The sequence below is a fragment of the Panthera pardus genome, unplaced genomic scaffold (assembly GCF_024362965.1).
Source record: "Panthera pardus isolate Hobbes unplaced genomic scaffold, ASM2436296v1 HiC_scaffold_12, whole genome shotgun sequence".
NCBI classification, from domain to species: domain Eukaryota; kingdom Metazoa; phylum Chordata; class Mammalia; order Carnivora; family Felidae; genus Panthera; species Panthera pardus.
Genome location: NW_026526677.1, coordinates 56,839,677 through 56,853,436, shown reverse-complemented (window position 1 = coordinate 56,853,436; position 13,760 = coordinate 56,839,677). Strand labels below are relative to the sequence as shown.

The 13,760-nt window shown below is 44.7% G+C and overlaps 1 protein-coding gene across 1 annotated transcript; it reads left to right on the top strand.

The window, feature by feature from the left end:
• The first annotated feature begins 4,779 nt into the window (after nucleotides 1-4,779).
• Nucleotides 4,780-5,082, top strand: LOC109267036 (high mobility group nucleosome-binding domain-containing protein 3-like). Its single transcript, XM_053900628.1, has one exon. It carries the CDS (start codon nucleotides 4,786-4,788, stop codon nucleotides 5,080-5,082), a length of 297 nt encoding a protein of 98 aa, XP_053756603.1. The 5' UTR covers nucleotides 4,780-4,785.
• The last annotated feature ends 8,678 nt before the right edge of the window (nucleotides 5,083-13,760 follow it).

Genomic DNA, 13,760 nt, shown 5'->3' with positions numbered 1-13,760 from the left:
AGTCGGACGCTTAACCGACTGCGCCACCCAGGCGCCCCTAATGTTTATTATTTTGAGAGAGAGAGAGAGAGAGAGAGAGATGCAAGCAGGGGAGGAGCAGGGAGAGAGGGAGACACAGGCTCTGAGCTGTCAGCACAGAGCCCGATGTGGGGCTCAAACTCACGGACCTGAGATCATGACCTGAGATGAAGTCAGAAGCTTAACCGACTGAGCCACCCAAGCCCAAGCGCCCCAACTGTTGCTACTTTTTAAAGAACATTTCCAGGACAGTTTGCTTAGACTTTGAGAAAAGTCAATGTTACAAAATTCTGCAACTTAATGTCAAATTTTTTGGGGGGGGGGGGAAGTATCCACAGAAATCAAGCAAATGTGGCAAACTGCTAACAATTGATGCACTGTCAGCAAAGGGTATGTGGGTGTTCATCATATTCCTTTTTCAACTTTTCCATATACTTGAAATTTTTAAGAAAAGGTTTGGGGAAAACATGCAAAATATAAAATCATATATGCAATGTGAACCAAAACTTGGAAAGAAAGAGCACCAAACAAAGAAACAAAAATCTTTGTGACCTTGATTTAGGCAAATAGTTCATAGATACAATAACAGAAACATGATTCAGAATTGAAACATATAAATAAATTTAACTTCATCAAAATTAAGAACATCTGCTCTTTGAAAAGTCACTGTTAGGAAAATGAAAAGGCAACCCATTAACTGCTAGCAACTATTGCAAATCACACACCCAAGAAAGGAGGCGTATCCAGCATGGCTATAACACACACACACACACACACACACACACATACACACAAAGCCTATTAAAAAAAACTCTCATAACTCAGTAATAAGGAAACAAACCACGTAATAAAAAATATGCAAAAGGGGCACCCGGGTGGCTCAGTCGGTTAAGAGTCCAACTTCAGGGGCGCCTGGGTGGCTCAGTCGGTTGAGCGGCCGACTTCAGCTCAGGTCATGATCTCACAGTCCGTGAGTTCGAGCCCCACGTCGGGCTCTGTGCTGACAGCTCAGAGCCTGGAGCCTGTTTCAGATTCTGTGTCTCCCTCTCTCTGACCCTCCCCTGTTCATGCTCTGTCTCTCCCTGTCTCAAAAATAAAAAACGTTAAAAAAAATTAAAAAAAAAAAAAAAAAAAAAAAAGCTTGTGCTAAAAAAAAAAAAAAAAAAAGAAAAAAGAAAAAAAAAGAGTCCAACTTCAGCTCAGGTCATAATCTCGCAGTCCGTGAGTTCTAGCCACGCGTTGGGCTCTGTACTGACAGCTCGGAGCCTGGAGTCTGCTTCAGATTCTGTGTCTCCTCTCCCCCCAACCCCCACCCCACTCACGCTCTCTCTCACTCTCAAAAATGAGTAAATATTTTAAAAAAATTTTTTTAATGTGCAAAAGATTTGAACAAATACTTCACCGAGAAGGTGTACGGATGGCAAAGAAGCACACAGAAAGATGCTCAAAAGGTAAAAACTAGTAGAGTAGAAGTACAGAAACAAATATGAACCTACTACCATAGTTGGAGATGTCAACACCTTCTGACAGAAATGAACAGTTCCAGCAGGCAGAAAATCAGTAAGGACATAGCGGAACTCAAGAACACCATCGATAGGGGCACCCAGGGGGCTCAGTCAGTTGAGCATCCAACTCTTGATTTTGGCTCCAGTCATGATCTCAGCTCTGCACTGAGCATGGAGCCTGCTTGGGATTCTCTTCTCTCTCCTTCTGCCCCTCTCCCCAGCTTGTGCGCACACACACTCTCTCTCTAAAATAAAAAATTAAAATTAAAAAAAGGAGCACCATCAATCAACTGGATGTATGCAACAGCAGAATACACATTCTTTCCGAGCTCACATGGATCATTCACCAAGATGTCCCACCACATTGTGGGCCATAAAATGTACCTTCACAAATTTAGAATCGAAGTTCCACAATGGAATTAAACTAGACATCAGAAACAGAAAAATAATTGGAAAATTCTGAAGTACGTGGAGATTAAATAACACACTTCCAGATAACACATAGGTCAAAGAAGAAATCTCAAGAGAAATTTTAAAATATTTTTCATTAAATAAAAATGAAAATACAACTTATCAAAATTTGTGGGATTCAGCGAAAGCAGTGCTTAGAGGGAAATTTATGGCATTGAATGCATACATCAGAAAGGAAGTGAGATCTAAAATCTGTAATCTAGGTTTCAGTTTAGGAAACTAGAGAAAGAAGAGCAAATTACACCCAAAGGAAGTGGCAAAAAAAGAAATTATAAGAATTAGAGCAAAAATCAATTAAAAGGTAAACAGAGAATCAATAGTGAAAAATCAATGAAACTAAAACCTGGTTTGTTGAAAAGATCAATACAATGGTACAACTTTAGCTAAGCTAACCAAGAAGAAAAGAAAAAGGAGAAAAATTACTAATATCAGAAATGAAAGGGAGGAATTCACTATAGATTCTAAGGACTTAAAAGAATAATAAAAGAATACTGTAAACAACTATGCCCACAAATTTGATAACCTAACTGAAATGGAACAATTCCTTGAAAGACACAATCTGCAGAAACTCACACAAGAACAAATAGACAATCTGAATAGGCCTATATCTATTCAAGAAATTGAATCAACAATTAATAACCTTTCCAAACAGAAAACACCAGGCCCAGATGGGTTCACTGGTGAATTCTACCAAACATTTAGGGAAAAAATTATACCAATTCTCTATAAGGTCTTTCAGAGGATAGAAGCAGAGGGAATACTTCCTAACTCATTCTGTGAGGCCAGCATTACCCTAATACCAAAATCAGACAAGGAAAGAAAAATTGTAGACCAATACTTCTCATGAACATAGATGCAAGATTCTCAAACACATCATTAGTTATTAGGGAAATGCAAGTTAAAACCACAATGAGATGCCACTATACGTGTGTTAGAATGGCTAAAATTTTTTTTTAAGTTTACTTATTTATTTTGAGCAACAGAGAGAAAGAGCACAAGGGCAGGAGGGTCAGAGAGAAAGTGAGACAGAATCCCAAGCAGGCTCTGCACCATCCGCACAGAGTCTGATACTGGGCTTGAACTCACAAACGGTGAGATCATGACCTGAGCCAAGATTAAGAGTCCGATGCTTACTGGACTGTGCCACCCAGGCACCCCAGATGGCTAAAATTTTAAAAAGTGATCACACCAAGTGTTGGTGAAGATATGGAGGAACTAGAACTCTCAGACACTGTTGGTGGGAATGTAATAAGGTAAAACCATTTTGGAAAACAGCTTAGCGATTTTTTTAATGTTTATTTATTTTTGAGAGAGAGAGAGACAGAGACAGAGTACAAGTGGGGGAGGGGCAGGGAGAGAGGGAAACAGAACCCGAAGCAGGCTCCAGGCTCTGAGCTGTCAGCAGAGACTGACATGGGGCTCAAACCTCAAGATCATAACCTGAGCTGAAGTAGGATGTTTAACTGACTGCACCACCCAAGCATCCCCCAGTTTAGCAATTTCTTAAAAAGTAACCATGTAACCGCATAGCCCAGCCATTCCACTTCTAGGCATTTATTCAAGAGAAATGAAAGCATATGTCCAAATAAAGACTTGTATGCAAATATTCAAAGCAGCTTTATTCGTAATATCCTCAGACTAGAAGCAAGCCAATGTCCATCAATGGGTAAATAGAGAAAAAAAGTGTGGTACCTACAAACAATGGAATACTACTCAGCAATAAAAAAGAATGAGCTGGTGGACAACTTCTGGGCGATGGTGTGAGGAGTCCTGCAGACCCTCTTTCCAGTGGAACAACCGTGTGTGTGTGTGTGTGTGTGTGTGTGTGTGCGTGTATTTCTAGAAATTGTCCTAAGACATACATCAAATGAAGGAAAATTCACTAAGGAAAATCTACTAAATCTTTCTAAGAACAATAAGAGTTTGTAGCATTAGAGCTGTGATTCACTCTCTCCCTGCCTGCACCACCTCGACATGCTGGAAGCTCCCCTGTAGACAGGTGAACCTAAGAACGCTGGGTTCCCTCTCCTCCCAGCTCCCAGTCAAAGCTTCTGTTACCTTCCTGGGACCCGAAGGCTGAAGGCGTTTCTCATCCTCTCAGCTCTGTGCTACCTGTACAATTGGAGCCATCTGCAAAATGATGTGTCTGAATGCTTCCTTCCCACCATACACTAAAGTTAATTCAAAATAGATCAAATACTGTGGCGCCTGGGTGTCTCAGTCGATTAAGCATCTGACCTCGGCTCAGGTCATGATATCACAGTTCCTGAGTTCAAGCCCAGCATCAGGCTCTGTGCTGACAGCTCAGAGCCTGGAGCCCGCTTCGGCTTCTGTGTCTCACCCTCTCTCTACCCCTCCCCTGCTCGCACTCTCTGTCTCTCTCTCTCTCTCAAAAATAAACATTTAAAAAATAATAGTAATAATAACAAAATATATCAAATAATGAAATGGAAGAGCTAAAAGCACAATCAACAGCAACAAGAATATACAAATTGAATTTCATCACAGTGAAAAAGGTTAGTGCTTCGGGGAATACCATCAAGGAAATGCAAAGACAACCCACAGAATGGGGGGAGATATTTGCAAGTCTTATATGGGATAAGGGACTTGGATCTAGGGTATATAAAAAAAGATTACAATTCAATAATTAAAAAAAAAAAAAGCAGGGGGTGCAGGTCAGGTCAGAGAGGCCAAGCTATCCTGTACCCTTTGCGTGAGCAGCTGCAGCGGCAGGTGCCAGCAGGTCCAGCCCGTTGCTTTACTTTTTTGCTGCTGCCCAAACCTAGTCATTATGTCCAAAAGAAAGTCTCCAGAGAATACAGAGGGCAAGGATGGATCCAAACCAATCGAACAGGAGACCACCAGACAGTCTGCCAGATTGTCAGCGAAACCCGCTCCACCAAAAGCTGAACCTGAACCAAGAAAAACATCTGCTAACAAAGAACCTGGCACAAAGACTAACAAAGGTACTAAAAGGAAAGAGGGAGAGCAAGAAGCTGGAAAGGAAGATACCGCACCATTCCAAACTGGTGAAACTAAAGCTGAAAAGGCGCAGAAAGCTGAACCTGTAGATCACAGGGTAGGCTGAATCGTGAAAAATTGGGAGTTGGTTTTATACACCTCTTGGGACAACTTTTTTTTATATAAGAAAAAAAATTTTTTTAATGTTTATTTATTTTTGAGAGAGTGAGAAAGACAGAGCACGCGTGGGGGAGGGGCAGAGAGCGAGGGAGACCCAGGATCAGAAGCAGGCTCTAGGCTCTGAGCTGTCGGCACAGAGCCCAACACAGGGCTCAAACACACAGACCGTGAGATCATGGCCTGAAGCCAAAGTTGTATGCTTAACGACTGAGCCACCCAGGCGGCCCTTTTTTGTATAATTTTTTAATGTTTATTTATTTATTTATTTATTTTGAGAGGGAAAGAGAATATGCAAACGAGGGAGGGGCAGAGAGAGAGGGAGAGAGAGAGTCCCAAGCAGGCTCCATACTCAGCACAGAGCCTTATGCAGGGCTTGAACCCATGCACCGTGAGACCATGACCTGAGCCAAATTCAAGTCAGATGCCTAGCCGACTGAGCCACCCACCTGCCCTTGGGACAACTTTTTAAAGCTATTTTTACCAAGTATTCTGTAAATGCTAATTTTTAGGACACTACTTTGTATAAGGATGGACATTTTATCTTTTCATAGTCCTGCTTTTTGGAAATTTCCATCATCCTCAAGTAAAATAAATATCAGTTTAATATTGGAAACTGTGTGTAGAATCGATTCAGAATTTCAGGCACTGGCTTTAAAAATTGAGTCCTGTGCATACTGTGGTATTTTTACTATACATATTTGAATTTTCACAGTTTTTCTAGAGCAGTAATCGGTGGTACTCTTTAATCTAGGTTTTATTTTATATGATTTTAATGAAACATGGAGAGTTTGTGGCCATCTGCTGACTATTTGTGGTTTAAAATAAAAGGTTTTCTTGCCTGCAAAAACAAACAAGCAAGTAAATAAACAAATAACCCAATTTTAAAAATGGGCAATGGATCTAAGTACACATTTTCCTAAAGAAGATGGAAAATAAGCAAATAGATAAATAAACAATAAACACAAGAAAAAAATCTTGACATCCTTAGTCATCAAGGAGATGTAAATCAAAACCACAATGAGATACATCTTAACCACAAGGATGGCCATAATAAATAAGTCAGAAAATAACAGGCTGGCAAAGATATGTAGAAATCAGAATCTTAACAGATTGCTAGTTGGAATGTGAAATGGTACGATTGCTTTGAAAAACAGCTTCGCACTTCTTCAAACAGTCAAATATAGAGTTGCCACACGACTTAGCAATTCCTCTCCTAGGTGTCTACCCAGGAGGAATTGAAATGTACGTCTGTGCAAAAATTTGAACACAAATGTGTATAGCAGCATTATTCCTAACTGCTAAAAGGTAGAAACAACCCAAATGTCCATCAACTGATGGATGCATAAACAAAATGTGGTACATCTATACAATGCAGTATTCTTCAGCCATAAAAAGGAATGAGATACTGATACCTGCTACAACATGGATGAGCCTTGAAAACTTTATGGTATATGGGAAAAGTCACAAAAGACCACACACTATACGATTCCATTTATATGAAATGCTCAGAATAGGTAAATCTGTAGAGATACAAAGATTTGTGGCTGTTTAAGGGCTGTGGGTGATAGCTAAAAGGTACAAGAGGGTTTTTTTTGAGATGATAGAAATGTTCTAAAATGGAATATTGTAATTGTATATCTGCATATTGTATCACTATATATTGTATTATACATTGCATCATTATATATAGTGTATATCTGTGAATATTCTAAAAACCATTGAATTATATATTCTAAATGAGTGAGTTAAATGATATGTGAATTATGTATCAATGGAGGTATTTTTTTAAAATACTATATATATTCAGAACTTTTTAGTTGAAAGGTAAAATACCAAAATGCCAACAGCTGGAAGCTCAGGGTGGTCAGATGACAGATTATTTTCTTTTGAAATTTTTCCTATTTTGAGGAGAAAAAAAAACGTGAAGCACCTATTCTAGATTTCCAGAGAACAAAGGGACTAACAACCAAATGCAAGGAGTGAACATTGATTGGATCCTGGACCCCCTCCCCCAAAACAGGTATAAAATACATTTTAGGAAAATTGGGAGAAATATAAATATGGACTGGCTATTAGATGATAGCATGGAATTATTTATCCTTTTTGTAGGATGGTGATTGTGACTGCGTAGGACGTTGTTCTCAGGAGCTACATGCTCAGGTATTAAGTGTTATTTAGTGTCATGGTATCTACAACTCTCAAATGGTTCAGTTTTTTTTGTTTTTTGTTTTGTTTTTTGTTTGGGGTTTTTTTGTTTGTTTGTTTTTTAAGTAGGCTCCATGCCCAATGTGGGGCTTGAACTCATGACCCTGAGATTGAGAGTTCTCTGCTCAGGGTGCCTGGGTGGTTCAGTTGGTGGAGAGTCTGACTCTTGATCTTGGCTCAGATCATGAGCTCCTGGTCTGTAGAGTCGAGCCCTGCATCAGGCTACATGCTGACAGTGCAGACTCTGCTTGGGATTCTCTCTTTCCCTGTCTCTCTGCCCTTCCCCCCACAAAATAAATAAATAAACAAACATTTGTTAAAAGTTAACTACATTTATTAAAAAAAAAAAAAGTTCCATGTTCTACCGACTAAGTCAGCCAGGCACCCCCAAATGGTTCAGATTTTTTTAAAAAAGAGAAAGCAATGAGGCAATAAGGCAAATCATTAATTGTTGAATCCAGGGATGCATACGGATGCTTATTTTATACTTTTCTTTTTTCCCTTGTGGTTTACATTTTCTTTAAAAAAAAAATGGGGAGAAACATAAAAAAACAAATCACCCCACAAGGCACACAGTAGAGCCTCTCTGGGGTCAGGAGAGTAAAAAAAGACCTGAGGCTGGGGGGAGGGTAGCCAGGGGGCCAAGATCTGGAGCTTCCCCTTCTGGAAGGGATGTGCCCAGAGGGATGGGCAATGGGAAGAAGCCTCTTTTTCTGGCAACAATCCACGCTAGCAAGGTGGCTTTATATGCATTTTCTCATTCAATCCTCTCCACATCTCCATGAGGTAGGCACTGTTATTATGCCCATTTACAGTTAAGGAACTTGTGACCAGAGTGCAGTAACTACTTGGAGAACCTTCCCCTGGTCCAAGGGTTGTGCCCAGGCTCCCAGAGAGATTACAGGATTATGTCCCTAGGATCGATCTGTGGACAGCCTGACCTAGCCCCTGGCCTTACGGAAGAAAGGAGGCCCCCAGAAATCAGGACCTCAGCTGAGTAGCCTGACTCAGAAGGGATGGAGTTAGAGTTTGTTGTATGGACTCCTGCCAGCACTAGGGGGTCAAAGCAAGAGATAGGCAGAGGAGGGGAGGGAATTGTGGGAAAGCTGTGTTGGCCACAGGTACCCAGGGCTATGACCTTTCTGACCTCATATTCTGGCACTTTGTCTTTCCACAGCTGTTGCCCTTAAGCTTACACACATAAACTCACTCCTCCATGCCTTTGCACAGGCTATTCCCTGAACCTGGAATGCCCTTGGTACAGAAAAAAAATTACTATTATTCTCCAAGACCCAGCTCCGTGTGTCTGGCCCTGGGCTCCTACCTCCACTTTGCCCCTCTCCGTTAGATGAGGGTCCCTAGGGCTTGGCCCAGGACTGGCCCAGAGGACAGTCAGTGAGATTTGCCATGATGGTGATTTCTCTCCTTCACGGCCCTGTGTTGTTCAGAGCTCTCCCTCTGCCCTGGACTTTCTGTTATCACTTCATGCCAGTGGTCACTCCCTGTGGGCTACTCCCCTTTACATCTGGGGCCAGAATCCCTTCTTCATCCCAGCACCTACCACTGGGCGGCACAGAGGGCCTTCGCTGAATGAAGTTTCATTGTGGTAGCCCCAGTGGGACTCCACTGATTGGGCCCCAGATGGCGCTGTCAGCCCAGGCAAGGGCTGGGGAGTCTCAGACCCCAGAGCCTTAACGCTGCTACAACCTGTCAAACCCCCAAATTCCAGAGCTTCTTTTATTCATCCTGTCTACTACATCCATACCTGATTTGAAAACTCGGGATGTCAGTGCTGGATTGAAATCCCCCTAACCCTCAGACACAGAGGAACAGCTATCCTCTTGAGGCCACAGCTGAACCAAGAAGGCCCAGATCTCCCAAGAGGTCTAGGGTAGGTAAGCAGCCACCTAGGAACCAGTCATTTCACCCAGACTCTGCCACAACTGGCTGTATGATGAGACAGCCCCTTCCCTTCTCTGAGTCCAAATGCTCCTGCATCCTGTGTTAGTGAGAACTGAAAAAATGGCCAGAGTGCTGGGTTCTGATCCTGATTCTGGTCCTGGTGTACTGCTCTGGCCTATGTCCATCCTCTGAGCCTCAGGGACTCTGGATGTGAAATGGGGGCTGGACCCAAAAGCTCTAAAACTACAAGAGTCCAAGATCCCCACTGGGCTACAGAGACCTGGGTGTGGGGCTGGCACCTTGGCCAAGGACAGGCTGCTCCAGGAGCTGCCAGACGGGAAACATTTTCCGGAGCCGGAAGGGCTGGCGGAGCCCAGGGCCAGCCCATGCAACCACAATGGACCCTTGTATGGAAGTTTAGCTTGGACCCACCCATGGGCTTGGCCCCTGGACTAGGGTGGGTCCTTTCTAAGCTCCCAAACAACCCACCCTAGGCCCAGAGACAGGAGTGTGAGATGGGATTCTGGTCCAGCTCCAGAGTGATGCCTACAGGCTTGTCACCAATGCCCACATTTCCACCATCAGCCTTCCTAGAATCCACTTGCCTAAATGACCTCACACAACATGAGAAAGCCTGTCTCCCCAATCGGATGGGAGCCCAAGAGGGCAAGGGCAAGTTTTCTTCTCCTCGAGCCAACTAAGGGAGCTCAGGACAGACTGTTGGACCAGCCTGGTTCAGGGGTGGTGAAGATCCCTGGCTAAGTTGTGATCTAGGACACCCTGACTCTAATCCTGGCTGAGCTTTTGTTTCTTCCCCAGCCAGTAAGAGAGAAGGAGGGTGGGTAACACTTATTTGAGGGGACCCAAACACTGGTTGGGGAACCTTCAAAAGCATCTGACCCACCCTCTGCCTTGGGAAGGACTCCACCCAAACCAGGCAGACTCCACTCATTCTCCCCTCTTCCTGCAGCCTCCTAATCACACTTGTTTCTTTCTGGAGCCCTACCCCCAGGCTCTGCACTGCCTCTGAGGCATCCCTCAGGAAGCTTTTGTGGATATCCTATGGACTGCACATGGTTTTCCCTTCTCTGGGCTCCTGTGGTTTGGTAACTATCACTCCTCAGAGCACAGGATCCTGACCACTTAATGCTCATGGTCATCTCAGCAGCTGTTGCTGGGACCCCTGCTGGGACCAACCTCCCCAGGGGACACTTCCCATCAGCCATCTCTGTGGTGTCCAGTAAGCTGTCCTAAGCATGAAAGGAGATGATGCATGTGAAGGGAATGTATATAAACCGTAAAGCATCATATCACTATGAGTTGCTAATATTCACAAGATGGAAATTAAAAAAGAAATGCAAGATCTTGTTCTTGAAACAAATTTTTAAAAGCCTGGGGTCTGAGATGATAAGAACACAGTGGGATGTGGTCAGCACAGAGGTGGATTTGATGTCTGGCTATATTAGCAGAGGCATAAAGCCTAGAAAGTAGGAGGAGACCAACCAGCTTTTCTCTGTAGCTTTGTGCCCATTTCTCAGGAATGGTTTTGGCACTGATGCCTCTGGCCAGGTAGTTTCAGACCCAGAGCAGAGAAGATGTACAGTCACTGTCCTCTTAGCTTAATAGGCCCACCTAGGGCCATAGGGCAGCTAACTTTGGGCCTCAAAGGAGACTATGGGGATGTCTCAGGAGGCTGGTCTCAGCTCAGAGTGAGAAAGACAGCCCCACAGCAAAAGGGGTGGCTTCTAGAGATAGGCAGTGAGGGTGTGAGAGAGGGTTGGATCAACCTAGTTGGGAAGTCTGTTGACAGGATTCCTCTCTTGGGGTAGATTGACAGCTTGGGAGGTTCCTCCCAAGTTCTCTCATGTTAGAACTGTGAGAGTCTAAAATCCTAAATCAGTCTAGAAATCTGAGCTCCTGTGGCCAGTGGGGCCTTGGCCTCTTGCCACGTCATGATGAGTATCTCAGCAACACCAGAAACTATGCCATCACCTCTGTTTGTTTTGTGTGGTTTTGTTGCAGGGTGTGGATCAATACACCTTTTTTTTAATTTTTTTTTTTTCAATATATGAAATTTATTGTCAAATTGGTTTCCATACAACACCCAGTGCTCATCCCAACAGGTGCCCTCCTCAATACCCATCACCCACCCTCCCCTCCCTCCCACCCCCCATCAACCCTCAGTTTGTTCTCAGTTTTTAAGAGTCTCTTATGCTTTGGCTCTCTCCCACTCTAACCTCTTTTTTTTTTTTCCTTCCCCTCCCCCATGGGTTTCTGTTAAGTTTCTCAGGATCCACATAAGAGTGAAAACATATGGTATCTGTCTTTCTCTGTCAATACACCTTTTAAAAAAACCTGTCAGCGGGAGGTAGGATCCTGCTGTCCCAAGGTCATTTCTGTTGATCTTTATCACAGGTCCAACCAAGCGTCTGGGAACCTGGGCAGTGCCCGGAGTTTGCCCCTGGTTTCCCCTCCCCTGCTACTTCCTTGCATTGTCAGCCCTGGGTCCCAAACCCAACCTAGCCTGGGTAAGAACAAGAGCACAGGCTTTAGAAGTAGCAGACCTGGGCTTGTGTTTCTGGGCTGCCATCTACCAGCTGAGTGGCCTTGAGCAAGTTGCTTTGCATCTCTGAACCTCTGTTCCTGATTTGTTAAACATGGACAAGAACATCTGTCTCCAAGGTTTTGGAGATTGGAAAGAATGTGTGTGGAGGACCTGGCACATAACAGGTGTTCAGTAAATGTGAGGTCCTTTCTCCTCTCCTTGGGAGACATCTGTGCAATGAGATGTCTTGGGCCGGGGGTCAGGACACCTGAGTCTAGTGGGTAGGTTTTGCTGCTCTCTGGCTGCCTGACCTCTGGCAAGTCCCTGCTGCTCTCTGACATGCACTTCATTCATTATCTGAGAAATAAGGCAGAGACACCAGTCTCTGCAGGGGTCCATTCTCCAGCCCCAGATAGAACATTGCCTGCTGGGTTTGACTTGCCTAAGCAGGGAAACGAAATGCTCTGGTCTGGGAGGCAGGACCCTGGTTTGAGGCTGGCCCATGCCCTGACACACCAGATGATTTAAGACATGTCATTTTCACCTCTAGGCCTTGGTCTTATAATGGATAGGATGCCATGGGCTCCACAGCTCCTTTCTCTCTGATGATCCAGGATCCAGTGACCCTGACAGGGACAGGGCTAGGCCCAGGCAGGTCCCCTGTCCATGGGTGTCCCTCTCCATCTCCCCACCTATAGCAATAATCTCAGGTCCCATGTTGTCCATGGCACGATCCACCTTGTACCCAGCCTCATGGTCTTTCTTCCCGCATCTCATCTAAGACCCTGAAAGCTACTGAGACTCCTACCACACTGCTTCCTTCTTAGTACTCAGTGTCCCATGTGCCTCCAGGGCTCTCTAGGCCCTTCTTCCCTGAAATCATGGGATTTCCTCTAATAGGGAATCATCTCGACTCCTTCCTACTCATCTCACAAGAGTAGGAAGAATGCTTGTGCAAAGAAAGGTTCCCAAGTAACGGACAACACTTACGAGTGCACAAGCACGCTGCCTGTGTTCTCACCATCACAGAGACAGCACTTTCCCTGGGGCTCTGCTGAAGCATAGGCTTTGACTTGAGCTACAGGCCCAGAAGATTTTAGCACTGTGCCTGTCCTCGGAGAAGTAGCCAGAGCACTTGAGAGAGTTCTGTACTTGTCACTATGAGCCTTAGCATGTGAGGTCAGAATAGGCCTGCTGGGTTGGTCTGATTCCAGACAGCTGGCAAACAGCACGTTCAGAGCATCACACCCATTGTATGAGGTATAGAGGTCACATAGAACAGTAAGAGGCCATCACGTCTGCCGGGAGCCAAGCCCCTGCTCAACGGGCCCTTGCCCAGATACCGCCCTCCCGTGGGAAGAGGGTTGCCCTGCTGGGCCTCTGGCGGGGTCCCACTGCTTCCTGGATCTGATTCTTCTCCTGGAGAGGCAGCCAAAGAACTCAGGGCTCTCCTTCCCAATAGGACTACTGATGACGTTGGACTCCTTCCCAATAGGACTACTGATGACGTTGGACAACTTGCCAGGTTGGCAAGGTCTGGCCAGGGACACCCTCCACCCTCAGAGGCTGGGAGCTTTCTCTGAGCACCTGCAGGCCTGGGCCCTGTTTCTCACAGACTAGCTCACCACGTTGCACATGGCAGTCAGTATACTCCCCAGCCCAAGTGCTCCTTGGGAAAGGGGTTTGAGTCGTCTTGATCCCCACAGCCCATTTTAGGGCTTGGTACAAAATAGACACTAAATTGTTTCTCCCATCTATGCCCTATTTTGAGTCCTCCCAGCACTGACCCATAAAGGCCCTAGCACGGTCTCTTTCCAACAGAAACAAAGAGGCCCTGGAGTGGGCAGTCCTTAGCTACAGATGATGGAATGTAAATGTTAACCTCGGGGCAAGATTCATCCCAGGGACTGGGATGTAAAGAGCCCTTTGGGGTCCCACCAATCCCTCTGCTTGTGGTCCCAACCCACTCTGTG

Coding starts and splice junctions, on each gene's coding strand:
- LOC109267036 (XM_053900628.1), top strand. CDS start 4,786: ATGTCCAAAAGAAAGTCTCCAGAGAATACAGAGGGCAAGGATGGATCC.